General features: G+C 38.4%; 1 protein-coding gene across 3 annotated transcripts in view; it reads right to left on the bottom strand.

Annotated features, from left to right (window-relative positions):
* magi3a (membrane associated guanylate kinase, WW and PDZ domain containing 3a) overlaps positions 1-27,112 on the bottom strand; it is a 141,035-nt gene that overhangs the window by 40,415 nt on the left and 73,508 nt on the right. For all 3 annotated transcript variants that reach the window (XM_084428246.1, XM_084428248.1, XM_084428247.1), the window contains exons 2-4: positions 26,350-26,466; positions 18,262-18,381; positions 8,007-8,213 (exon numbers count right to left, since the gene is read on the bottom strand). In XM_084428246.1, the coding sequence (XP_084284372.1) occupies positions 8,007-8,213; positions 18,262-18,381; positions 26,350-26,466 (444 nt within the window). The remainder of the gene's footprint in view (positions 1-8,006; positions 8,214-18,261; positions 18,382-26,349; positions 26,467-27,112) is intronic.

Here is a 27,112-nt window from a genome sequence, read left to right as displayed (position 1 = left end):
AAGTAGGTTATGCTTTAAAATCAAGAGCTGGAGATCTCTGAAAAAGGACATGTATTTTTTAATATTGATCTTATTTACTGTAGCTATTTCTCAGGCAATATTGTGGATTTCCGGTACACTGGAGCGATAGGAGGGCTGGGATATGCATTGCCCACTCTTCGCTCCAATGAAATCACAAAATGAAATTCAAAATTAGCTTTTCATATATATATATATATATATATATATATATATATATATATATATATATATATATACACACACACATACACACATTACAATTCAAAAGTCCTGCAAAAGTTCTACAACGTAGCCACGATTTACTAAATCGAGAAAATTAAATTAGAAACACTAGTAGAGCTAAATAAAATAAATACAAAAATCTATTTATACAGCTACAGTGACATCATCCCACCCTTGGTGGCTGGTGGCAGGAGTGCACATTGGTGTGGCAGTGGGTTGGCTCAAACTTAATCATTAATGCAAAAATGACTGTAAAAGACTAATAATAAGCCTGAGGTATCTTTTTAATGAGAAGGTAGAAGACAGAGTGCCGGGGCTGGTACACAAGTCAGAAATAGATATCGTGGCACAGCAGTTACTCTGTGGAAAGAGTGCAGAGACACTTTTATGCATCACAAACAGCAGTCCCTTTAACATGCTCATTACTTGAAGTGATACCAACCATAAGCGCATTCATTCTGAACTCAACACGGTCTATTTATGCCACTGGATAATCACTGAAAAAACTCACTGTGCATTTAGCCTATAAAAGCTCAACTACTGTTCAGGGCATGTATTCTTAAAGCTTCTAAGAATCCTCTCAGAAAACTCCTAATTTAGCTTAAAAACTTCTACGTAGCAGTCTTAGCTTAAGAGCGATTCGGGACCGATCTGAGAGCAACTCTGAGCAAGGAAAAGACAAAAACTTTCATCTTAGTGAGGAGGCGGGGCTGACCCCGTTGCTACGTATGACACAATCTTTTGAAGAATGTGATTGGTTGGTTGTCCAAGAAGGAAAATAAAGAGCAATTTTAAGTATAGGGTCTATTCTAAGCCTTCACTTTGAAATTACATGCGTAATTTTTCCTATTTTACCGTTCTCATACACACACAAAGTTGATTTATTTCAAGAATTCAACTTAACAGGAGAAACTAATATATTATATAGACTCATTACATGCAAAGTGAGATATTTCAAGCCTTTATTTGTTATAATTTTGATGATTATGGCTTACAGCTTATGAAACCCACGAAATCAAAATCCCAGAAAATTAGAATATTACATGAAATCACACAGTAATTACACAGTAATACCATGGTCATTGAACCAGGTTTTGGTTATTTTGGCAGTGTGGGCAGGTGCAAATCCTGCTGGAAAATGAAGTCAGCATCTCCATAAAGCTTGTCTGCTGAAGGAAGCATGAAGTGCTCTGAAAATGTCCTGGTAGACGGCTGCGTTGAGTGGACAGCACAGTGGACCAACACCAGCCGATGACCAACACAGACTGTGGAAACTTCACACTGGACTTCAAGCATCTTGGATTGTGTGCCTCTCCATTCTTCCTCCAGACTCTGGGACCTTGGTTTCCAAATGAGATGCAAAATTTGCTCTCATCAGAAAAGAGGACTTTGGTCCACTGTGCTTTATTAAATCCAGAGTCAACGCAGCCGTCTACCAGGACATTTTCAGAGCACTTCATGCTTCCTTCATTTTCCAGCAGGATTTGCACCTGCCCACACTGCTAAAAGAACCAAAACCTGGTTCAATGACCATGGTATCACTGTGTAATTACTGTGTGATTTCATGTAATATTCTAATTTTCGGGGATTTTGATTTCGTTGGTTTCATAACCTGTAAGCCATAATCATCAAAATTATAACAAATAAAGGCTTGAAATATCTCACTTTGCATGTAATGAGTCTATATAATATATTAGTTTCACCTGTTAAGTTGAATTCTTGAAATAAATCAACTTTTTGATGATATTCTAATTTTATGACCAGCACCTGTATGTATGTATGTATTTTTTATTTTTTATTTTATTTACCATGCTGTTAATTTCCTATAAGGTATTTGATTGGCTTAGAATGATCAAAATTGTTCCACTCTTTCCAATTACACTGATTGCTGCCATGTCTATTTAAGTGGTGGTTTGAATGTTGGTTTTAATGTAGCAAACATGGAATCAAAAACAAGAAGGACGAGAAAGCCCAACTGGACAGAGGAACAGTGTTTACTGTTAGCCCAGTTAGTGGATGAGCACAAGGCCATCCTTAAAGGAAAATTCGGGCTGGGTGTCACAGCACGGGGCAAGAAGCAGACGTGGGAGCTTATAGCACAAATTATTAGCGGTTCATTCCCCCTGCTTGTGCGCACCAGTGAAGACTGCAATATTCATAAATGCAGTTTTTTGAGCCTGCAGGGTGGGAATGTCCAGTGGAAACGAAATGAACTGCGACACAATAAGAGGTTCTGAAAGTGCTGTAATGGTTTGTGTGATCACTCTGCTTACAGAAGGTTGTGACAGACCCAAATCATCACTGCTGTATTGTTGCATTTTCTCAGTTGCCAAATATCTTAATGTAGTGATTACTTTAATTTCTGGCGCTACGGCATCTGTGTCAGAGATGTTAGCGTCTCTCTAATAAGATCGGTCACAAACATGATCCCTGCATGATCTAATCTATAGCGTCTTATTAACTTCACTGTCATCCACTGTCTGCAATGCATTTCTTCCCCCTCTTCGTCTTTCTGCCATTTTCTCCTCTGCTAAAGAAACTCTTAAGCCTCTTAAAAGTCCTCGTCCGTACTCCTAACAATTTTGACCTAAAGACCTCTTTTAAGGGGTAAGATGCTTTCTGAATTACTTTTTTCTTTACTAGGATTTTTATTTAATTTTAAGAGTAAACGGCCACATTTCTAAGATTTTTCTCTTAGAATTTTGTCACTAGGAGCTACTCTTTGCATTAAGATTTTTTATGAATATGGGCCCAGGTCTCTAAAACAGCTTAGATAGTCCTGATTCCTGCAGAGCATCAGCGGTTAGAAAGGTCGGCTTTAAGGTCACAAAACTCTGGACTTTTAGTAGTACCTAGGATATCTAAGTCCACTTAAGAAGGTAGAGTGTTTTAACATTTATTTGGCTCTTAAACTCTGGAATAGCCTTCCTGATAATGTTCAGGGCTCAGACACAACTCAACACAACAGCCACAATTTCTATATATTATAATTATTATGATCACAACTCATAATGACTGCTTTAATGAGACAATTGTTTCTGCCTAAATTTATACATGATATTAACTGCATTATTTGTGTTATCTTAGAACTGTATATTTCTGACATATGGCCATTACTTCGACACAGTCACTCACATCTGATAACAAATTACTCTAAATCGTAATGTAGAAACGTGTAAAGCTGCTTGAAACTGTATGTATTGTGAAAAACGCTAGAAACTAACCAGCTGAAAGAAAGAAACAAGGCTCTAGCAACAAGGTAACAGGTTTGATTCCGAGGTAATATGTATACTGGTTAAAAATACATATAAATGAAAGAACAAAGAATATAATACATAAAAAATATAGGCATATACATTGAATGCACAGTACTAAACCTAAAGTACATATCACAGTAAGCGTTCTCTGTTCAGAAGTCTGAAGTCTTTAAATTACATGATAGCTTATTAAGGTCATGATTAACAGAGGATAACCAACTTACTGAATGACAGGAAGGAGATGTGTGGAAAACGTACTTGGTTACTTACGTAACCTCGGTTCCCTTAGAGATAAGGGAACGAGTACTGTGTTGTAAACGCTGTGGGAAAACTCCTTTTCTCGAGAATATTGAAGCCTTTATTTTAAAACGCATTGCAGCTGCACAGCGAGAACATCATAGCTCGCGCGAGTGAGCTGATTGGCTGTGCTGCGGCAACTGCACAAACCTATGGCGAATGAGCAGAAGTGCGCGATCCAATAGGAGCGCTTGGCGCCCTGCCAGACTCAAGCGCGCCAATTTAAACGTGACAGGAGAGTATAAATTGAGAGAAAATTCACCATATGACAGGTCTATATCGACTGAAGTGAAACACCTGATATGAGCGAAATAGCACGGCAAGGCAATGCAGTACTCGTTCCCTTATCTCTAAGGGAACCGAGGTTACGTAAGTAACCAAGTACGTTCCCTTACGAGAATGTTCTCTCGTACTGCGTTGTAAACGCTGTGGGAACCCATTTTAAAACGCTGTGCTATTCGCTTGTGACTACTCTGAGAATCCAGGGAGCCCCAGGACTATAACAGTAGTCTGAATATCACAGACCGGAGCGTCGGGTCTAAAATGATATGCAAGTATAAAGTGAAGCACAAGTCACTCAGAAATCAGTATAGGGCTGGGTCGACAGAGCCAGGGACCTAGAATATTATTCCCACATATAAATGAAGTCACAACAGTGTGTCTGAGTTCCACACCGGCCTGGGTCCATAGAGCCAGGGCCTAGATGGAGAGAACTCGTTCTTTGAGAAGATTGGGCAGTGACAGTTTTCTTCTGAGGCGAAGAGGTCCACCTCTGCCTTCCCGAAGACCTCCCATAGCAGGAGAACCGTCTGGGGGTGGAGTGACCATTCTTCTGGGGGAACATTGCCCCGAGAAAGCATGTCTGCTCCTGTGTTCATCGTGCCCGGCACGTGAGCTGCCCTGAGTGAGCGCAGGTTGGTTTGAGCCCATAGCAGTAGCTGTGTGGCTATAGCGAACAGGTTGCGGGACCTGAGGCCGCCCTGGCGATTTATATAGGAGACCACTGACATGTTGTCCGTGCGGACCAAGACGTGGTGTCCCGCCAGATATGGGAGGAAGGTTTTTAGGGCTAGAAAAACCGCTCTCATCTCGAGGCAGTTGATGTGTAGGCGTTTCTCCGAGCTCGACCAGAGGCCGGAGGCAGGCCTGCCCTCGTACAGGGCTCCCCAACCGAGGTTGGAAGCGTCTGTCGAAATGACCCTCCTCTTTGAGACCAAACCCATGCTCACAACGGCTTTTTGGGCTCATTGTCGAGCGCGAGCTTCGGCCGAGGGCCCTGGCGCTTAGGGAACGGGTACCGTTTCGCTGGCTTCAGATGCTGGCTGGTTTCAGCCGCTGGGCGGGGCTGATGGACCTGCGTTGCTGTCTTTTGTGGCTGCGGCGTGCTCTTGGGGCGCCGTGAAGCCGAACTGGAGCGCTTCGGGAGGAAGTGCTTCATAGCACTGGAAGCCTTTTGGGCCTCGGTGAAGCGCTCAGCGAAGCCGCTGACAGATGGGCCGAAGAGACCAGTTGTGGAGACCGGTGAGTCGAGGAAGGTGGTCTTTGTCTTCGTTGCCCGTAGCGCCAAGTCTGTAGCACTTCTGAGGTCTCTGAAGGTGTCCGGGTCAGGGCCTGACTCGTCCATAGCGCGGAAGAGCTTAGCCTGGAACACCTGAAGGGTCGCCATGGCGTGTAGTGCAGAGGCGGCTTGACCGGCGGCAGAATAAGCACGGCTGGCCATAGCCGAAGTAGTCCTGCACGGCTTGGACGGGTGCGCCGCTTTTGACCTCCAACTTCCTGCAGTGGGAGGGCACAAATGCGCGGCGACCGCTTCCTCAAGTGGCGGGAGTGTCACATAGCCCTTTTCCTCAGCGCCGTCAACAGTGGAGAGCATGGTAGAGGAAGAAGAGCGCAAACGCGCTGAAAAGGGCGCGCGCCAGCTCTTTGTGAGCTCTTCGTGGACCTCAGGGAGAAATGGAGCGGCGCGCTGGCGAGGGGCCGTCTGGCGCCCCGGCAGGTACCATTCGTCAAGACGGCTTCTGGCAGGTTCAGCTGGTGAAAGCCAGTCGAGACCCAGTTCGTCGACAGCGCGAGACATGACACGGAAGAGTTTGGCGTCAATGCTCGCTCTGGTGTCGAGACGATCGCTCTGAGAGGGAGGGGCGGGGTCCGCGGAGCCGCCACTGAAAGTGCGTCATCCAGTTCCTCAGCAGATCCGCCAAAGGAAACGAGTCCTGCCGCTGCAACAGAGGGGTGTTGGTCGCTTCTGACGAACCGAACTGGAGAGGGAGGTGTAGGCGATGCACGCGGGGAAGGACCTGGCGTGCACGCGCTGAAATCACCGCGTTCAGGGATCCTCTGATCGCTACGCTTCTTCCTACGGGGCTCGCGGGGCACCGAAGACGGAAGGTGGGCGGGCTCACTCTCTGAAGTAGCGAGAGTGAGTCTGGATCGGAGGACAGACACAGGCATACTGTCACAGAGATGACAGCCGCCTTTAGTGAGCGCTGCATCGACGTGCTCAGGGCCCAGACAGATAGCGCACTGGGTGTGTCGGTCTGACACGTGCAGGGGAACCCCGCAGGAATCGCAGATGGGAAGCGGCATTTGAAACAACGCGCATCGAGAGAACGTTCTCGTAAGGGAACTATAAACTACACTCTGAAATTTTTTTTTACTGGGCGGCACTCTTTCAAAAGGTACGCCTTTGTACCTTATTTACCCTTAATGGGTGCATATTAGTACCTAAATAGTACATATTTGAAACTTTGGTAACACTTAGTTTAGGGTGCAATTCTCACTATTAACTAGTCGTTTATTAGAATGCATATTACTATGACATTGGCTGTTATTAGTACTTATAAAGCACATATTAATGCCTTATTCTACCCATGCCTAAACTTAACAACTACCTCACTAACTATTAATAAACAGTTATTATCAGTTTATTGAGGCAAAAGTTGTTAATAGTAAGTTAATAGTGAGAATTGGACCCTAATCTAAAGTGACCAAACCTTTTTAAAGGGTATCATCCTAGTGACCGCTTTTGTGTAGTCACACCATCCCTCAGTACCAGAGCTCTACACTCTTTATACAACTGACTGCACATCCAAGTACCCCTCTGTAAAGCTCTTCATATTGCTCTCACAGGGAACACAATCAAATCTACCCAATAACAACTTAAGCTCTATTGACAGCATCTGTGTCCTCTTGTCGATTACCACAGAAAGTGAAGTCGCTCAGCTTGCAAAAATGAAGTAAAAACACATTTACAGTAATACACTTACAATGAAAGCCAAGCAGATAAGCTGCCAACACAGTGTATCACATGGTTTTGAAAATATAAACCATACCCTAATGCTTAAACATTACATGTGCAGTGTTGGGGAAGGTACTTCGAAACTAAAAACTAGTCATCATTTTAAGTATACTACTTTTAGGAAAAGTAGTTTGCTACACTTATAAAAATATATACAATCTTATTGTATAAATATATAAACATAAATACATAAACTTGTATTAATATATACATTTTATTTAATTAATATATAAAATACACATTAAAAACATTTAATCACTTTAAATGAATTAATTAGACAACACTTATATACAGAATACTCTGTAATTTATAATTAAAAATATATATATTTAACAAAATATTTTGCAACAAAAATGAGACCTAAAATGCAGTGCAGGCTCTTGAATCTGTGAATTAAATTTTTACTTTCCAAGTGAGGCAATTACAAATACAGTGAATCAGTCTTTCCAACACCTCATTTGGGAGAGAAAACAGTTTAGAAGTTTAGTTGCATCAGATTAGCGCCTTCGCTCACTGAGTATGCAATACAAAGAAACGTTTAAAAAGCACTGTTTTGTTGTGCTATACTGCTAACCATTGGAAATATTAGCTTGGTAATGGAAATGCTAAGTTGTTTAGCTAGTATGACACAATTGAACAAATGTAGCATATTTAGCCTGGCTTTTTTAATTAGAAAAACACTCCCCAACACTATACATGTTGTGATAAAATCCCTTACTGACAATGTCTTTGCAAATTTATCTCCAATCTTTCAACTCTGCTGAATTGCATTTGTACCCATTTGTACAGTATTGATTTTCTAATTCTCTTCCAATGAATATGCAGTACATTACAATTCTGCACCGCCATACAAATTCAGAATCTATATGAACTCACTCAATCTTGTTGAACACACACATTCCCAGTCTCACCAGTGAGCCCATTGACAATGGGTGGCCTCTCATCCTCCTCCTCTTCCTCAGGAGCTGCGCTGTCCTTTCTATCCATTTTGCTGACCGACGTGGTGCGTTTGCGCTGAACCTCCGCGTCAAACTCCTCGTCAAACAGAACCTGGTCTACCAGGTCAGGCTGCACTGGGCTGGGCTCTGCAGGGGGTTTTGGGGTGCCATAATAATTACCTGCAAATGAACAAAGATAAAAGACATCAACATTTGTCACATTCTGCACTGATTTTGCAACTACTGACACAGTAACTACAGCTGCCGGTTTTTTGTTACGTGTAGAGTTTAAAAATTTAATATTACTCTGCATATTAAATTTTAATGCATTTGCAATTTTAAACAACAAATTTAACTGCAAAACAAGCCTTTATTTTTAGACACTTTTATTGATAATAATGGATGAGAGATGACAAATTATGGGAATTCTAAGACATTTTGGGATGTTTGTCCTAGTGGGCTCTGGCTCCCTACTTGAGAGCTACTGCGCTTAGCTATGGCTTGAAGCAGTTCTGCCATCATTTTCCCAAAGATATTTAGTATTTAATTTGTAGGAGTAAAAATCAAGCTGATCAAACCCCATTCGGATTGAAGGGTGCTTCTGAAGCATTGCGTCTTCAAGGCATGGGCTGGTCTCTGAACTGTAACAGCATCGAGCCCACTATATATATCCTGCTTCGTGTCACTCTTCAGTAAAGCTTTAAGTCTTGTTTGTTAACACTGCAGCTCGGCTCCTCTGGACCCCGACGCAGCACTCTGCCACTTTATTATTGTTTATTGGCAACAGTCCACCACTGAAGATTAAGAGTGTATGGTTTCTTCTACTTCCCAGAGAGGCAGGAGGTCTATCTTACAAGCTTTACTGTCCTGTGTCATCTGGATAAACTTCCTGGGGTGAGAATGGTATCAGTACAACGTATGGGAAACTATGCAGCACTTCATGCTGACCTACTTTCCCAACTATTCACAAAAGCATTGACTACTTGACAACTAGAAGGGAGGACAGCACGATAAAAAAAAACATATTGATTCATTTTTCACCCTTAAGATTTGAGAAGTAAGCCATCACAATCTATTCAATCTTACAAGTGCGGTCACATTATAGATGTTTAGGACATTGAATTGATGAGGAGAGTTATAGCTTTAACCTAGCACAGACCCCTTTTGTTGCTTTAAAGATGGCAAATAAGAACTGTGATAGGCTCTCTTTCCTTTGAAATATTAAAATGACACCCCATCCATAAAATCACTAACTGACTGCAACCTTCAGCGCAGCTTAATTCACACTCTCATTTGACAAGTTGCATCATTTGCATCATTAGCCTTTACATGATGTGGAACACACAAAATAAATATGGGTTTAAAAATCTCACAACATGGAGTTCGTTTTAATGTATTCCTGAAAAAAAAAGTGTTAATTTGAATTTATTACATCTTTATTGTGCTAATAATTCACTTACAGTGGTGTTTGTTTGATGTTAGAGAGATAGAGATGTTATATACACACACACACACACACACACACACACACACACACACACACACACACACACACACACACACACACACACATATATATATATATATATATATATATATATATATATATATATATATATATATATATATATATATATATATATATATACAGTGCAATGCATAAGTGAATACACCCATGCTAAAGTTGACTAAAAAGAGGAATAAAAAATCATATTTTGGAAATTGAACTTAATGCCTTAATTTAAAAAATTAGGAAAAATCCAACCTTTAAGGACACCAATTTTCTTTGTGAATGAATAATGTATCGTAAATAAATAAATGTTCTTCCTTAAAATACATGGTGCATAAGTGAGTACACCCCTATGTTAAATTCCCATAGAGGCAGGCAGATTTTTTTTTTTAAGTTTTTTTTTTTTTTTTTTTTTTAAGGATACTATGCATCCTGATAAAGTTCCCTTGGCCTTTGGAATTAAAATAGCCCCACATCATCACATAGCCTTCACCATACCTAGAGATTGGCATGATTTTATTTCAGTTAGCCTAAAAGCTAGTTTGATTTGCATTGAGAGATGATCTTATGGAAAGTACCCCATGCCAATCTCTAGGTATGGTGAAGGCTATGTGATGATGTGGGGCTATTTTAATTCCAAAGGCCAAGGGAACTTTATCAGGATGCATAGTATCCTACATTTTTTTTTTTTTTTAAATACTTAAAAATAAAAATCTGCCTGCCTCTATGGGAATTTAACATAGGGGTGTACTCACTTATGCACCATGTATTTTAAGGAAGAACATTTATTTATTTACGATACATTATTCATTCACAAAGAAAATTGGTGTCCTTAAAGGTTGGATTTTTCCTAATTTTTTTAATTAAGGCATTAAGTTCAATTTCCAAAATATGATTTTTTTATTCCTCTTTTTAGTCAACTTTAGCATGGGTGTATTCACTTGTGCAATACATACATACACACACACACACACACACACACACACACACACACACACACACACACACACACACACACACACACACATATTCAAATATATTCAAAATCCTAAAGCTCCCTGTTTATTTCAGGTTTAAATTCGATTCTGAATCCCGATCTCGATATGGCATCAGACTTTTGGAGCCCTCTGTATCTAATGGAAATACATTATCACTGCAACATAATAATTTTCCTCCGTGCAATCTGTACTTGGTGTGGACTTCACGTGGCTGCACAGCAGATGGACAGTGCTTTAACAGAAGTGTGCACTGTCAACAGCCGTTATCATCTCCATCAACAGGCGGTAGGCCATGCATGAAATAAACCTGCTTACTCAAAGCAGTTCTGCTGAGTGTCCTCTCCAGATTTCATAAACGCATAGAAGCCTGCGTGACTGGAATAACTGAAGTATCCAAAACGGCAAAGTTCAAAGTAAGGGCTTTAAAGAACACAGCTATGCAGTGGGACGTAAAAATAAAAGGATCTATTATCCAACATATCATGCACTGTAGACACCCTCTACAGTGGTATCCCATCACTCAATAGGATGAGTATCAACACAGTCAGCACTGTAGGCAGAGACTCCCTCTGCAGTTTTATAATTTCGGAGTGTTGTCACGAGTCGCTCTCTCACTGATATACCTGATGATTTTGGAGTTATATGTAAAATGAAATTGCAGATTGTTTTATATATGAGATGAGGACATGGACAGCCATTTGAAGGATATTGTTTTAATTATTCCCTATTTGAGCTTAACTGAAACTTGAGTGTTTGTAGACGTTTTAAGAGGCTGTGTCGACCTTGAGGTTTTCAGTTTTATTTCGATTTTAGAAAATAAACACGTGATTGCTCTCCTCACGAATCAACGGTTTCTTGTTTTTCACTGGCATGTCTCTTAGGTGTTGAGGACTAGTGCATCTTTGAACCTACATTCAATACGAGTAAAATACTTAAGTACTGTTAAAATCAGATACCCTAAAACAACTCAAGTCGTATTAGAATTGGTGACTTGTAACGTGTCATTTTTGATGTAGGGTCTGTACTTTTTTACTCAAGTATGGTTTTCAGGTACGTTTTACACCTCTGCCCTGCGATTACCCTTAATTCATGCCTGTAAGACATGTTTATCATAAAATGTCTTGATTATACATGAGCATTCAGCACAGTAGAAAAGTGTGATCAAATCATGGCCATAATCATGCCATGTCACAGCCTCTGGGGTCACCTGTCAAACAGTGGGCACAGCATGATGGATCGCTCATAAACTGCGCGCTGCGTCATCCTTGATTAACGGGCAAACACAGCGAGGGAAGGGTCGTCCGCTGGGGTCTGTGATGATTTTTGTTAGCATTAATCTGTGGGAGATGGCTGGGCGCTGTCAGAGGAATGGCGATGATTTGAAACCATCTTCCTTTCACCACTGTGCACTAAATGGCATAGAGGAGGAAAGATAGACAGGCTGATAGCAGTAGTTGTTTAACATTTGAGTGTTTTATGTCAAATAAATATCATGCCTGCTCCAGCGTCCCCGATGAACTGATGGAGGACGACAATTCACCCATGACGATCAACGAGCACAACAAATACAGACCTGCCACGGAAATTTTCCCTGAATGATGTTTACTCTCTCACACACAATCACCCACACAAGCACATACAGCCTCACACCCTTAAAAGGAAATTAAATGCGAGTTGACTCATCTATAACCTTTACCCACACGGGCCAAGTTGCTGTGCAATTTAAACATCATTGCACTAAAAATACAAATCAAAACATGCAGTTTAGACAGAATTATGTTGCACATGAGCATCTATTAAGCCTGTGTGCATCTTAACAGCATCTTTCCTTTGACTATAACTGTTCTCAGTGTGCACTAAGGCAGGGTTTTTTCAATGTCAAGGACCCCAAAATTTGGGGCACAAAGCTTGATGCCTCAGTATGCAGTCAACATTTAATTTCACAATGTAATAAGCCGAAGGAAAAGTTTGTCTCAGTCATTTGGGAAAATAACTTCAAAGCACTGAGTTTCTTTGTGTGGGGCACTGAGAGGACTGTGGATGTATGGACAGATGGAAAACAATATCGCCCAAAGCCTTTTGGATTCTATTGTGGGATGTTGGGGATATTGCTGTGGGCGGTGGGATGCTGTTGTTCAATCCTCTTGATTCTGCATCTACACAAACAGAAGAGAGTTCTTGCACTCGTTCAGAGATGAAAGGGATTCTCAAATAGTTTTTAGGACACCATCAATGATAAAGCTCATCCTGAGGAGAGTCATCCTGGTTCTTAAACAAGGGCCCGGGGCCTATTACTGTACGTTCACACCGCCGCCGACTTGAGCTGCAAAGAAGCTCTGGCCGCCCTGTCAAGGACGCTTGTCAAAAAGTACGGAGAAGCTTGTTGACGCTTTGGCCGCTCTGAAGTCTGTCACACCATGAAATGTAAACAGGAAAAAAAACCAAGCAATACATTGACACTGGAAACCTTTTATAATGACAGCATTTTTATAACCGTTTTGGTCACATTTGGTCGGGAAAAAATTATTTTGATTAATATGCGCGAGGGAGAGCGAGCAAGACGTGTTGTTTGAAGACGGTTAAGGTGAGTGAGTGCGCGCGCGCGGCCGGGGCTCTCTCTCTTTTGTAACTGGTCCCTATATGAAAATAACGTCATCAATTTTATATAATAACGTCATAAATTTCATCATAAATGATAGGAAACCCAGCAACAGCGATTATCAGTTTCTCCTCCATTTTTTCGGAACTAATGTTTTGGTTGGAACGAAAGTTTACATCGTATGTTTCTCCGGAATCAGCCAGCGCGAAGGACGTCTATATTCTGATTGGTTGCTGGCGTTTTGCCGCTGCTTGCCGCTGAACCGCGTCATAGCTCATTACCATAAAGTTGAGCTTCTCTCAACTTTCAGATTGACGCTCAAAACGCTCAAAACGCCCAAAACGCGACGCCGATGGATTTGACGCTCCTTGCAGCTGAGAGAAGCCAGCTTCCATTGAAAATGAATGACTTCCGGTAACTTTGGAAGCTCAAGTCGGCGGCGGTGTGAACACACAGTTAGGCAATCTCAGGAAACTTTCAAGGGTGCCTCAAGATGACTTGACATTATTTAAAATAACTCAAAACAAACATTGAGAAATATTTAGATTTTTAGTTGTTTTGGCTTATTTTACTTTAATTCACCCCCTGAACAATTTTTTTTGTTTTGTTTTTTGTTTACCAAGGCTGTATTTATTTGATAAAAATACACAAAAACAGTAATATTGTGAAATATTTTTACAATGTAAAATAACTGTTTTCTATTTTAATTTAACACTGAATTTTCAGCATCATTACTCTAGTCTTCAGTGTCACATTATCCTTCAGAAATCATTCTAATATGAGGATTTTATGCTCAAGAAACAATTCTTATTATTATCAATGTTAAAAAGATTGCGGCTTAATGTTTTTGTTGAAACTGTGATGCACTTTTTTTCAGGATGAATAGAAAGCTCAAAACAACAGAATTTATTTATCTTTTATAACATTATAAATGTCTTTACTGCCACTTTTGATTAATTTAATGTGTCCTTGCTGAATAAAAACATTAGTTTAATAAAAAAAACAAAAAAAAAAACACATTGTTTATTTTCCTGTCCCGATGAAGCCCCTCCTTCTGAGATGTGCTATGATTGGTTAGCTGGGCAAGTGTGTTGTGATTGGAACAGCTTAGTTTGGGAGATGTTCGGGAAATGTCATGCCCCTTACCAATACCTTGAGTTTCATCTACTCAGATGTAAATATTAAGGATGGCGTCAATTTCAAACCAATTCACGCCTGATTCAGACTTAATGTTAACAAACAAGAGGATCATGCAGGACGGGTTTCATGCACTGACATAGCGAGCACGGATTTCACAGGACGTTTCAGAGTGGTATGTTTTTTTTGTGTGTAATTTCTTATACATTTTAGATACGAAGTTATACACCATTTTATCATGATACTTGTCAGAAAACTATGGTAATACAAACAGCAATCGATCTCAAAACCATGGTTAATTTTCCTAAGGGTTGATGAACAGCCTTACAACAGCGAGAGCTTACAAAAGTTAAACACATGCTGGCTAGCAGGCGAGCAGAGGCAAAGCTTTGCCTTTTGTTTACATCGTAGCAACAACATAAAACTAATAATTGGAACTGTTAATAGAAAATGCAACTACAAATAATAAGACATCCATACAAGTTATGCTCCACAAACAACAGATTGTCCTGATAAAGTGGGAACTGCTCCATTTCAGCTTTTGTGCGTAGCCTGCATTGTACTCTCTTTGATTCTGGAAGCTGTTCTCCGTAAAATGTGCAGCACACAGATAAACATTGGGATTATAATGTTCAGGATCAGTGTTTAAAATAAATTTTAACCCCTCAGAGTTCGTCAGCCTTAGGAAGGTCAAACAAATGAGTTTTGGAAACGGGATGGAAAAAAACAGTCTCTTTGACATATTCTTCTCTAATGTAGCTCAGCCAGGCCTCGCCCCCCTTTCGCCTATTCTGTGGGTGGAGATTATTTAAATGAATAACATTGTGACTTCATAAGATTCGGAAAAAAAAACCCCACATTGTAGTACAAACAAGTCGTTTGTTGTAGTTCTCGGAAAGTGGATTCTCTTAAATAAAATATCTTCCTTTGGAGTGGGCTTAGAGCTTTGTAACCTTGATCTTTTTTATGCTCAAACAGCAACATTACACACTAACTAAAGTTGAAAAAGTGATAAATAGTGAAAAATATTTGATTGGGCCGAAATTGTGAGGATTTTTTAATATTTTTTTTATCCTCATCCAGTAAATCATGAACAACTGGAAAAGTCATGGGGCCTTTGAACATTGTTGTGGACAATGAGGGGCCTTGGAGTAAAAAAGGTGGAGAATCACTGATCTAGAAGATCCTTCCTGGCACATGGCAGAGAGAAATGGAGAGAGGGTGTGATTGCCGTATCTGTCGTCATTGCTCACTTCTCATGGAATTGTGGGTGGAAGTGGACTGGTTTATAAACATTGTCTACCTGCGTCACTCTGAGGTGGCTGTCCTTCAGTATTCGACATTGAAACAATCATTAGAAAAGCAAGGGAATTTGCAGGAGATTTCCCTCAAGCGATTCAAATACAAGATCTCATTATTTTTAAATCGCCGTTGTAACATTTGAACAGGACACAGAGTTAATGCCATAAAACTTGGGCATAACCAGTTACCATTGATTACATCATGCTCCAGGCATGTTGAAAAACTGCTCAATTATGTTCTTAGTCTTAAAAAAGCTAAACTCAACTCTGGAGAACACATAAAATCGCTCTCTATTGCATACACACAACATCATCTCTAGCTTAGAGTTTGCTCTTGAGCATACAGTTGCTGAATTTATACAAGTGCACAAAACTTGCGAATGGTGATGAATGTCATTGGAAAATTCCTAAAGGGCATCTAAGAAGCCTGAACATTGTCTTCCTGTTTCACACACTCTGTATAACCAAGACAGATTGTCTTCCCCTGCTTGTAAAGAGATGGAACTGAACATAATCTTGTCTGTTCATCTAAATCAACAGTTAACAATAACTGAAAACAGGATGGGCCATAAAATGTGTTTTCACTGAAGAAGATCACAAACAAAACCATATTATATTTATGGGAACCAAAGTCAAGTTACTCAGGCTAAGAGGTGTTTCTTTTTTGGGGTGTTTCTTTCTGAGACCCCAAAGTGAAATAGCATAGATTAAAAACGATATAATATAATATAATATAATATAATATAATATAATATAATATAATATAATATAATATAATATAATATAATATAATATAATATAATATAATATAATCCTGTGAATTTTCAGCATCATTACTCTAACATGATCCTTCAGAAATCCTTCAAATTTGCTGATTTGGTGCTTAAGAAATATTTTGTATTATCAGTGTTGAAAATGTTGTGCTGCTTAATATTTTTGTGAAAACATGCAATTTTTTTTCAGGATGAACAGACAGCTCAAAATAACAGCATTTATAAAAAATAAATATATTTTAAAACATTATAAATGTTTTTACTGTCACTTTTGACCAATTTAATGCATCCTTGCTAAATGAAAGTAATAATTTTAGTAATATATATTTGATAAAATATGTACTGTAATAAATTATTTTCAAATACGTAAAATATCAACAAATCAAATTTTAGTAGTGTATATTTAATTAAAAATATACTGTAATAAAATTATTTTCAAATACGTAAAAGATCAACAAATCAATAAATTGCCCCCTATTTATGGGAAAGGCATTCTGAAGAAAGTCCACTATTCTAAATACATTTATAGGCTCAATAAATCATGCTGGTTTCAGGATCCTGGTTTCAATCCTAGAGCAGCATGTACCGGCTTTCTTGCCAGATGTCATGGGAAGACAAGAAATCACTAACCAGAATTGGTGAGTGTGAAATTATCCTTCAGGCTAAAATCCCAAGAGTCAAGATATTTCATGTAGATGGAAAGGCCCCAGTTAAAGTCACCCACTGTGACATCCACATTGGACAGATTTACTTCACCCTGGAAACTACAACAAGTCCTTCCCATAAAACAAGAGCACTTAGTGACTCATTGAGGGATCATTAACCAAACCTACCACTGGCCAAAAGCTAGGGACTTGCCAAGCATTTTGGGGGTTTATCAGTGAGGAACTCAACAGCTCTGAGGCAATGACATTAATAAATCAGACCTTGAGACCGTTTAGGCATGTTACAGAGACGGCATGAAGGTGAAAACCCTCTGCTCTGAGCTATTTCAAGTCAGCAGAGGAGGTATACGAAATATAAAAGGGTGTGCAATACAAACATTCAGCACACTTGTCTCCCTTAATTACCATAAAAACATGGTGAGTCAGCAACCAATGCTGAAATTGCACAGTAAGTAATGTAGCACACATTACTTTTTGCTATGGTAATCTACAGAATTTGAAAGCACTACTTCAAGAGTGAAGGAAACCAATGTTCAACTAAGATCAACTAAGATGACCTAGTTACAGAGCTTGAATTGAAATTCCACTTTCTTCTTTTTCATATGCAAATAATTCAGCTTGAAATACATAGACTCCATCAAACTTGTTTTTTTTGTAATTGTAATTTTTAGCCTTAAAAGGATAGTTCACCAAAAAATGAATGTTCTGTCATTACTTATTTACTCTAATTTCAGTCCAAGCCTGCAAAACTTTCTTTCCTCTATGAAATACAAAAGAAGATCCTTTTAAACTGTTTTTGTCCATATAGCGAAGATCAGTGGACCCCATTGACTTTCAGACTTTCATTGTATGGACAAAAAAAAAATCTTATCAGAATATCTAAGATTTTCAGGATATTTTCTTTTCTGTTCTGCAGAAGAAAAAGTAATACAGGTTTAGAACGCCATGAGGGTGAGTAAATGATGAATTGTACTGAATTGTGATTGGTCGTATATGTCATATATCCTTATATAATATAATTTACACTCGTGTTATGTTTCTTCTCATGCACAGCTGATAGAAAACAAGATGCGTGCTGCTAGTAGCAGAATGCATTACCCTTTCTCTGATCAATGCATCTTGCAAACACTAGTAGTTTCTTCTGCAAATACATCTAGTTTAGATTGTGCTCTCAACAAGTATCTGTATAACAAGCCCACAAGAAATGACCCTTGACTCTCAGTGCTCCTACACACGGTTTCTTACCATCATAGGTTCCACTCTCCAGTAGCAGCCCGCTCTCCTCCAGCACACGAAACTCCCCCACGCTGATGAAGTTATAGTCCACTCCTGGAACCTCCCCTTCGCGAGGCTGCCTCGTGGTACCTGACAAAGGCACACAGCACGATTAGTAACAAATTATTACAGAAAAATGCTCTTTTTGTGTAAAGCAACAGAACTAACTAGCTAACTAACTAACTAACTAGCTAGCTAACTAACTAACACCATTTGAAGTGGATCAAAAAAATTCATCAAAGTTGTCCTAAGACAAGAATGGATTGTTCAAAACTCATGCATAACTTTGATGAAAGGTTTTCATCTTCAAATGTTGACTACTGTATGTATGTATGTATGTATGTATGTATGTATGTATGCATGTATATATATGTATATGTGTGTGTGTGTGTGTGTGTATGTATGTATGTATGTATATGTGTATGTATGTGTGTATGTATGTATGCATGCATGTATGTATGTATGTAACACGAGTCTGTTTTCTTAATTAAAATATATTATATCTAAATACATAAAATCTTTGTCTAATTCCAAACATAAAAAAATTATATAATAAAATAATATCTACAATAGTAATCTGAGTTTCACCTTACAATACAAAAACATTTGGAAGTTAATTAATTCCCATAATTTAAACATCACTCTGCAAACATGACTAAAATCTACATTATATTACTTTAGTAATTTAGATTTTAAAGAAAATAAACAGACATTATAATTCTTTCAATTCATTTTGAGTGTTGATCTCCAACCTCATTCTCTCTGCTGTAGGAGGAACTGCAAACAGAAACTCTGAAAACATTCTCTCCTTGAACAGAATAACAACAAGGCTTGCTTTTGTTATTAGCCTTTATTGTAGTCCTCCGTGCAAGACAGAACACAATGAAAAATCTGCATCTAGATATTCTGCTGTAGTGTATCTTTTTCGATCATAAGTATAGTTTACACTCTGCTTGCTTCATCACTAAAGTTTCTCAAACCTGACAGTCACACAGCTGCTATTGTGAGGCGAGAGCCCAGATGCTGGTTTCTGTGGTGGAGGAGGATAAACAAACAATTATCTCTGCAGTTTGCACAAGCCACATGAAACACCGCCAGCTGCTTAAGCACCTTTGCATCCAACCCAGCACGCTGCCACACAACCCAGCACACGTCAGAACATCATAAACGCCTACAAAGAAAAGACTGACCCTGCCTGGCCATCTCTTCAAAGACTGCTTTGAGGCATTTTAATGCCACTTTTCACATTATACATTTGAATTCTGAATGCAAACTTTTTTTTTAAATCATACAGAAGATTGATATTGGCAATCCTGAATGAGGTGTTTATTTTGTGACATCAAAAGTGGGATGAATTATATTCACACCTCATTATGGGCTCATGGTCATCTGTGAGATCCCTTAACAAGCTCTGGAAAAGTCTTAAATCTGCACAAGCGTAAAAAAGCAATCCTTTGAGATTGACCACCTAGGGCTCTTTTTATTTCAGCATTCATTTTTTTTAATATATATATCTGCGGATGAGGCAGAGAAGGGTTACCGTCGAGCCATAACGGATATTAATGCCAGCAGGAGGAAGGAGGGAGAGAGATGGAGGCTTCAGCCGAGCTTCAAGGATTATGTGGCAATTTGGACTCCGGGCGTTCTTCTTTCCCTGCATTTTTTTTAAGGACATGGCTTTAATGACTTTTCTGTCCCCGTGTCCAGTGAGACATGCGCAACAGTTCCATTCCAGAGGTTTTCAGATGAGCAAACGGTATGACGGCCAGTGCAGTCAGTGCTTCATGAAGGAAATCGATTTATGAATCTTCATGCTGCTCTTTTAGCACATATCGTAGTGACCACATCTGTTAAGCAAGAACCGAAGTCTTATGATAGATTGATCACTGATAATCTTCTTCAAAGTAAGAACTGAAGTGACCAGGGGTCTCATTTATAAAACTGTGCGTAGGAACCTTACTAAAAGTGGCCAAAAGCCAAAAATGTCGTACGCCAAAAAATATTCAGACTTATAAAAGCGTTCGTACGCCAGAACCTGCGCAGAATTCACTTTATAAATCCCAGTCAGCGGAAGATTGTGCGCACATGCGTCTCCACCCCGAAATAACCATATATGGAGCTTACAACGCCTAGTTTTACTATGCAGATCCTCATCTGCATATCATTTGCATATGATTATTCATCCACGTGATAACGTTTATTAACGGTACAAGACACATTACATTAATAAAAATCAAGTAGTTGCCTATCCTTGCCTTGTTTTTGAATACATAAATCAAATAGTGTAAAATACATTTCAGAGAAAGTTTTTCTCAATCTTTTCCACTGGCCGAATTGTATTTTTAATTGATTTATATTTTTTAATGGAAACAGATAGGCCTTGGGCATTATTTGCACGAAACTATTTTCTCAGACAGTCTGGAATTATCATGATAAGCAATTATCTCTGTGGTTAAACTTAAAACATTAAAACACAGCACGCCACAGGAAGTGTTCAAAAACATCGCATCCACAACAAATATTTCTATTGATTGAATTTGAATATAAAAAAATGTTGTAACTTCTCAGTAATGATTTCATGTTTAAGTGTTTAACTCCATAATCTGAATGGCATATTTAATCTAAATGTTTATATCAGGAGTAAAACATAGTTTAAATCATTATTTTATTTATTTTAACTTTTATTTGCGTCAGTTTAACTAAACGGCCCAACGCGCTCGCTGGCGCGGACATTTAAGAAGGGATGGATATTTGCTTCAAGTGACAGGCTTGGTGAGTGAAATTATATTTGAATTATCTTTCTGTATGTGTTTAATTTTCTTTCGATTTTCTGTCTAAAAGTGACCAAAAAGACACTTAACTCCAGCTCACCATCGGTGTCGCCAAACTGCTCCATCTCCAAAACGTTCGTACGCATGGGTCAGAGTTTTTTCCCGTCAAGTTTGTTTTTATAAATAACAACTTATGCGTCGGAAGTGGCGTACGCACATTTTCAGCCCCGTTTTGTGCGTACGCCACGTTTATAAATGAGACTCCAGGGGCCTCATGTATAAAACTTTGCGTAGATTTCATCCTTAAAGTGTGCGTACGCACATAAGGCAGAATTTGCGTACGCACAAAAGTTTTCAGATTTATAAAACCGTTCGTACGCCAGAACCTGCGCTGAATTCACTTTATAAATCCCAGTCAGCGGAAGATTGTGCGCACATGCTCTCCACCCTGAAATAACCATATATGGAGCTTACAACGCCTAGTTTTACTATGCAGATCCTCATCTGCATATCATTTGCATATGATTATTCATCCACGTGATAACGTTTAACGGTACAAGACACATTACATTAATAAAAATCATGTATTTGCCTATCCTTGTCTTGTTTTTGAATACATAAATCAAATAGTGTAAAATACATTTAATCTTTTCCACTGGCCGAATAGTATTTTTAATTGATTTATATTTTTAATGGAAACAGATAGGCCTTGGGCATTATTTGCACGAAACTATTTTCTCAGACAATCTGGTATTATTATCATGATAACAAGCAATTATCTCTGTGGTTAAAACATTAAAACACAGCACGCCACAGGAAGTGTTCAAAAACATCGCAATATTTCTATTGATTGAATTTGAATATAAAAAAATGTTGTAACTTCTCAGTAATGATTTCATGTTTAAGTGTTCTCCATTAATTTGAATGGCATATTTAATCTAATCTGTTTATATCAGAAGTAAAACATAGTTTAAATCATTATTTTATTTATTTAAACTGTTATATGCGTCAGTTTCACTAAACGGCCCAACGCGCTCGCTGGCGCGGACATTTAAGAAGGGATGGATATTTGCTTCAAGTGATAGGCTTGGTGAGTGAAATTATATTTGTATTATCTTGTATTTCTTTAGATTTTCTGTCTAAAAGTGATCTTCTGCAAGACAGCAGTGCAGAGCTATAATGAAATAGAGTCCAAATTTTATTAAAATCAATGAATCCATCAAACTCCATCATAATCATATCATAATGATAATTCAGGTTGATGCAATTTGATTTATTGGGTGATGTAATAGGATAATTTAGAAGTTTTTCATTTTAAATAGTTATTGCTATTTGGGCCAGTTGGTGTCGCCAAAACACATACTCTTCTAAAAGAGTGCGTACGCACGGTCAAGAGCATCCTTACGGTGCGCACTTATTTACGCCAAGTTTATTTTTTATAAATCCCGATATGTGCGTGGAAAAATGCGTACGCATATTTCTATGCCCATTTTGTGCGTACGCAACGTTTATACATCAGGCCCCTGGTCTTCGAGTCAGTGAAAGAACCGGAATAGTGAACGAATCTTTCTTTTGAACTGTTTTTTTCTCTCATTGAAACAGTTGATCCATTCATAAATCTGACTGAATGATTTATTCAGGCTAATTCGGTTCTTACTGATTCAATAATACGTATTCTTCTAAATATATACAAATTTTATCATACAGAATAAAAATTAAAAGGGGTTTAAAATGACACAAAGGCGAGTTAATTATGCCAGAATTTTTATATTTAGGGGAAATGTCTAGGGCTAGGCACAGGAATTATGGGTAATGTGCCACTGATTTAAAGGGATAGTTCACCCAAAAATAAAAATGCTGTCATCTTCTACTCACCCTTATGTTGTGACAAACCTGTATGACTTTCTTTCTTCTGTAGAACACAAGATAATATATTTTGAAGAACACTGGGAAACAAACAACATTGGAGCCCATTGACTTTGAGAGCAATTTTTCACAATATCTTATTTTGTGTTCCCTAAGAAATAAAGTCATACAGGTTTGGAACAACATATAGTGAGTAAATGATTTTCAAATAAAATCTCTTTAAAAATCTAGCAATATATTATTAAACATTGACTGCAATTAAATGGCAATACTGATCCTCACTGTCCTTCACCTTTACTGTGATTAATAACTTACAATTAAATCATAATTTAATTATTTTACTTGACTGAAGCCTGGAAGATGAACTACGTCAGTTCATTCTGACATTACTGCTATTACCGGCGCTATTAAATATAATTAGACCAGACCTGTGTCCATCATCTGGCTCTCATCCCTGATGCTCGTGATTATACTGGATGGAAAAGTGTGAATGGAGGATTGTGTGTTGAGTCATGGGTCTGAACACCCAGTAACAAGGACAGTGGATGAGAATGACATTAGAGATTCCAGGTCGGCCCTCACACTGAGCTTGTGTCTCGTGCAATGTTGAGCCAAAGCAAACGAAACATCTGCTCAGGCCTGGTGTCCATTAAAATCCCAAATCACAGAGAGCCACACGCCAGCATGCAGGACTCATTTAATGAAAACAGTGGGAACTACATCACATCTCTAAATCAACAGACAGAGACCAAATTACAGTAGGTTGGTTTATTACATTTACTGAAAATACTGTGAATAGTGTTTGCTAGTACATACTCAATGACACTAAGGTGGGTTGTTGCTATGCGGCTTATAGGTGATTGACCCTGTAAAGCTTGACATATGAAATAGTCCATTTTCCTTTGAAATGGAACCGTTTATTGAACCTTTAAAAGTATGGTAGGCCATTATTTTCATAAACACTTTTTGTAAATGAAATGATGTATGGATAATCAAATAAACCAATGTTTCTTCAGTCCAGTAAGTGTTCATCTTGAAATATTACCAACAATATAAAAGTTATTCTTATGTTAACTTTATAAAAATCATTATAAATTTCACAGCAAACACTTTGGCATGACCTGAAGGTGGATGTTTTTAAAATTATACAACAGGCCTTTTAAAAATGCAATGAATCAAACTATCAATCAGATGACAGAGGGATTGAGTTTTTCAGCAAAGTTATGCTGATAATTTAGAGGGATAATGTGTATCAAATATGATACAACGTCTTTAGTGTTTCACAAAAGAAAAAAGTCAAGCAGGTGATTAAATGACAAATGACAGAATTATAAATTTTGGCTCTATTCCTTTAATACTTCGCATTAAGTGTTTTTTGAAATATCTAACCCTAAGTATGAGCAACATTAATAGTGATAAGTACCTTAACCAACAGCACTAATTAAAAGATTACACCACAGCCCAAGAGAAAAAAAAAAAGCCCTAATTAATTAAAGATAAAGTAATTAAGGCATATGTTTCACTAATTCACTGATTTGTGGCCAGACCACATATTCTGTACAAGAGAAGATCAAAACACATTTCGCGATTAAGTACTGGTTCGTTGGCATTGATGTCTTTAAGAAAAAAAATCATTGTTCTGTTCCAGACAGTCTGTATCTGAAAAACGTTGCCAAGAAATTCCTGAGCCAATACTGGCAAGTAATTCTGCATTACCTAACAGGTTTAATCGATCATGGTTATGTGACATTAGCTCAAACAGTACAGACATTGGAAGTATGGAAACTAAAATTGGCACAAGAGAAATGGGAGGGAAGGAATAAATCGTCATCAAGCAGGCATCAGTGGCCTCCGGCATCTGCTTGTTATAGCAGGAAAGTGGCAGGAATCAGGATTAAATACCCGTTCACACCAAGAAAGATAACTATAAAGATAACTATAACGATATTAGCATCCACACCAACAGACGACAGCCTTCTGTTATTATGACCGCGAGCTGCAGTTATATAGACTGCGAGCTTTAAATAATCGAGCTCTTTAAAGTCAGATGGATTTTGATTGGCTGTCAATGTTTTTATCATTCATCAGCTGGAAACAATCGTTCTGAAAGTGATTCCAACAATATCATTCCTCTGTGTCGTTATCGACTCAAGACCCTCAGCTGCAGTTTATGTGCACCAGGGCTGGGTGAAGTGTCTATTCTAGCAGATATAAAGATAACTGTAGAAAACACATGCTGAGTCTATTTACTCTTTCAATATTCCCTTTAGATGAAATTACTGCGTACAAACAAGCACTTGGCAGAAGCACTTCTAAAGAGCTGTTTTAGATTAGACCTCAATTTATTAAGCTGAAAATGACTAAAAAGTGCTGTGTGTTGGTTGAAACACCCCGTTTCCAACTTTGTTTGGTGGATCAGGACAAATATAGGATTGCACACAGATAATGATCATTCAGATTCCAGGCATCAGATTCACTTCTGCTCTAATAAAACTAATAAAATGACTGATTTCACCCAGGGTTAATATATTTAACTAAAACAAAAACTATAAAAAAATTAAATAAAGTGTTGGTTACATTAAATGAAATAAAATCAAACTTAACGTATCTAGTTGCCAAGACAAGATTTATAGTTTTCATTTAGTTCACTTAATGTACTAAAATAACTAAAATTAAAAATGAAATAAACATAAATAAAACTATATAAACATATTTTAAAAAACAAAAGCTAATAAAAACGTACAACGCAAAATTTAAATGAAGGAAATATAAAATAAATTATAATATTAATTTCACCTTTTAAAGCAATAACATGGTGACAAATATCAGGGCAAATTTATACAACACCATTACTGGTGTGTACTGGCTCTTTTGCAAATAAATAAATAAAAAAAACATAAAAAAATATCGAAAAGAATATCTTTGAAATAAATATTGTGGTGAAATGTGCATTTAAGCAATGACGATGCATATTGCATGTCTTCTGGAACCTTTATTTTGATCTATTTATTTTAAAATTTTGTTGTACATCAATTATCATTTTATTATGAATGAACGAACGAACAATGCATTATATGATGCTTTACAGATCATTAGAACTGCAGCACTGCACAATGTCATAATTAAATGCTGCATGAAGAACCTGGAAGATAGATTGCCTGTAATATTTAATCCAATGTATACATAGTGTATTCCACAGCGCGCACTAAACATGGAGCAATTTCATACACAGCTAAAGTGCTGACTGTAATACAACCAGCCTAAAGCGCTCACAGTACCCATCATACCCATGAAACGTTGGACTGACGTGTCACTGACACCATAATTATTATCTGAGTAGCTGGTGTCATGGCAGAGTCATCTCAGTGTGACCAGCACTAACACATTTAATGTGATTCGAGGATCAGAGGGGGATACTCACAGGGAATAGTGCGCAGGTACAGGTTATCTCTGATCACCTGCTGGAGCTTGTGGTCCAAAGAGCCTTTCTGGAACTGCAGGCTGAGGTAGTGACGCAGATCTGTGTTCAACACCTTACCTGTAGAGAGAGAGATTTCATCTGGGTAAACTTTGGGTAGTTTGAGTACACGAGTACATGCATGTGCAAGCCATTTTATATCCGTATTATGACATACTGTATTCCAATTGAAACAGGACGTTCATTTATTATTCCACAAAATGTAGGTTTTTCCATCATGTCTTAATTTTATTCTTTAGGAACTTATTGGAAGCAAAAGTGCTCTCCATATGACAGATCAGCTGTGTGGGTGCTAAACAAAAGTGTCAAATTGTCAGTTGCAAATGAGGTGAATATGACTAAATCATGCTAAACTCTGGAAACTGTCCCAGGCTTCCTCATCATTAAATGATATCCTTGATATGTGCAGCAGGAGGTCCAACTGTTTCTAGCAGTACAAAAAACTTCCGCTCCACGAGCATCCAGATGTGTGAGTGCATGATGAGCGTTAACAAAACAATGCAGGTTCTATTGCTTTGCTCTTGCCAGAAGTTCAGGCGGAGTTCAAGGAAGTGTGGAGGAGGTGCAAGCCATCCTGGAGGAAGGAGGGGAGGAGACGACCCTCCAAATTCGAGAATGAGAGAGTCGAAGCCAAGTTTCCCTTGGCGACTAAAATATGGGAGGGAGGGCAAGAAAGCGACGCCTTTTTGAGCAGCTCCAGTCTCCA

This window comes from Rutilus rutilus (genome assembly GCF_951802725.1).
Source record: "Rutilus rutilus genome assembly, chromosome: 13".
NCBI classification, from domain to species: domain Eukaryota; kingdom Metazoa; phylum Chordata; class Actinopteri; order Cypriniformes; family Leuciscidae; genus Rutilus; species Rutilus rutilus.
This window is presented reverse-complemented; position numbering and strand designations above follow the sequence as displayed.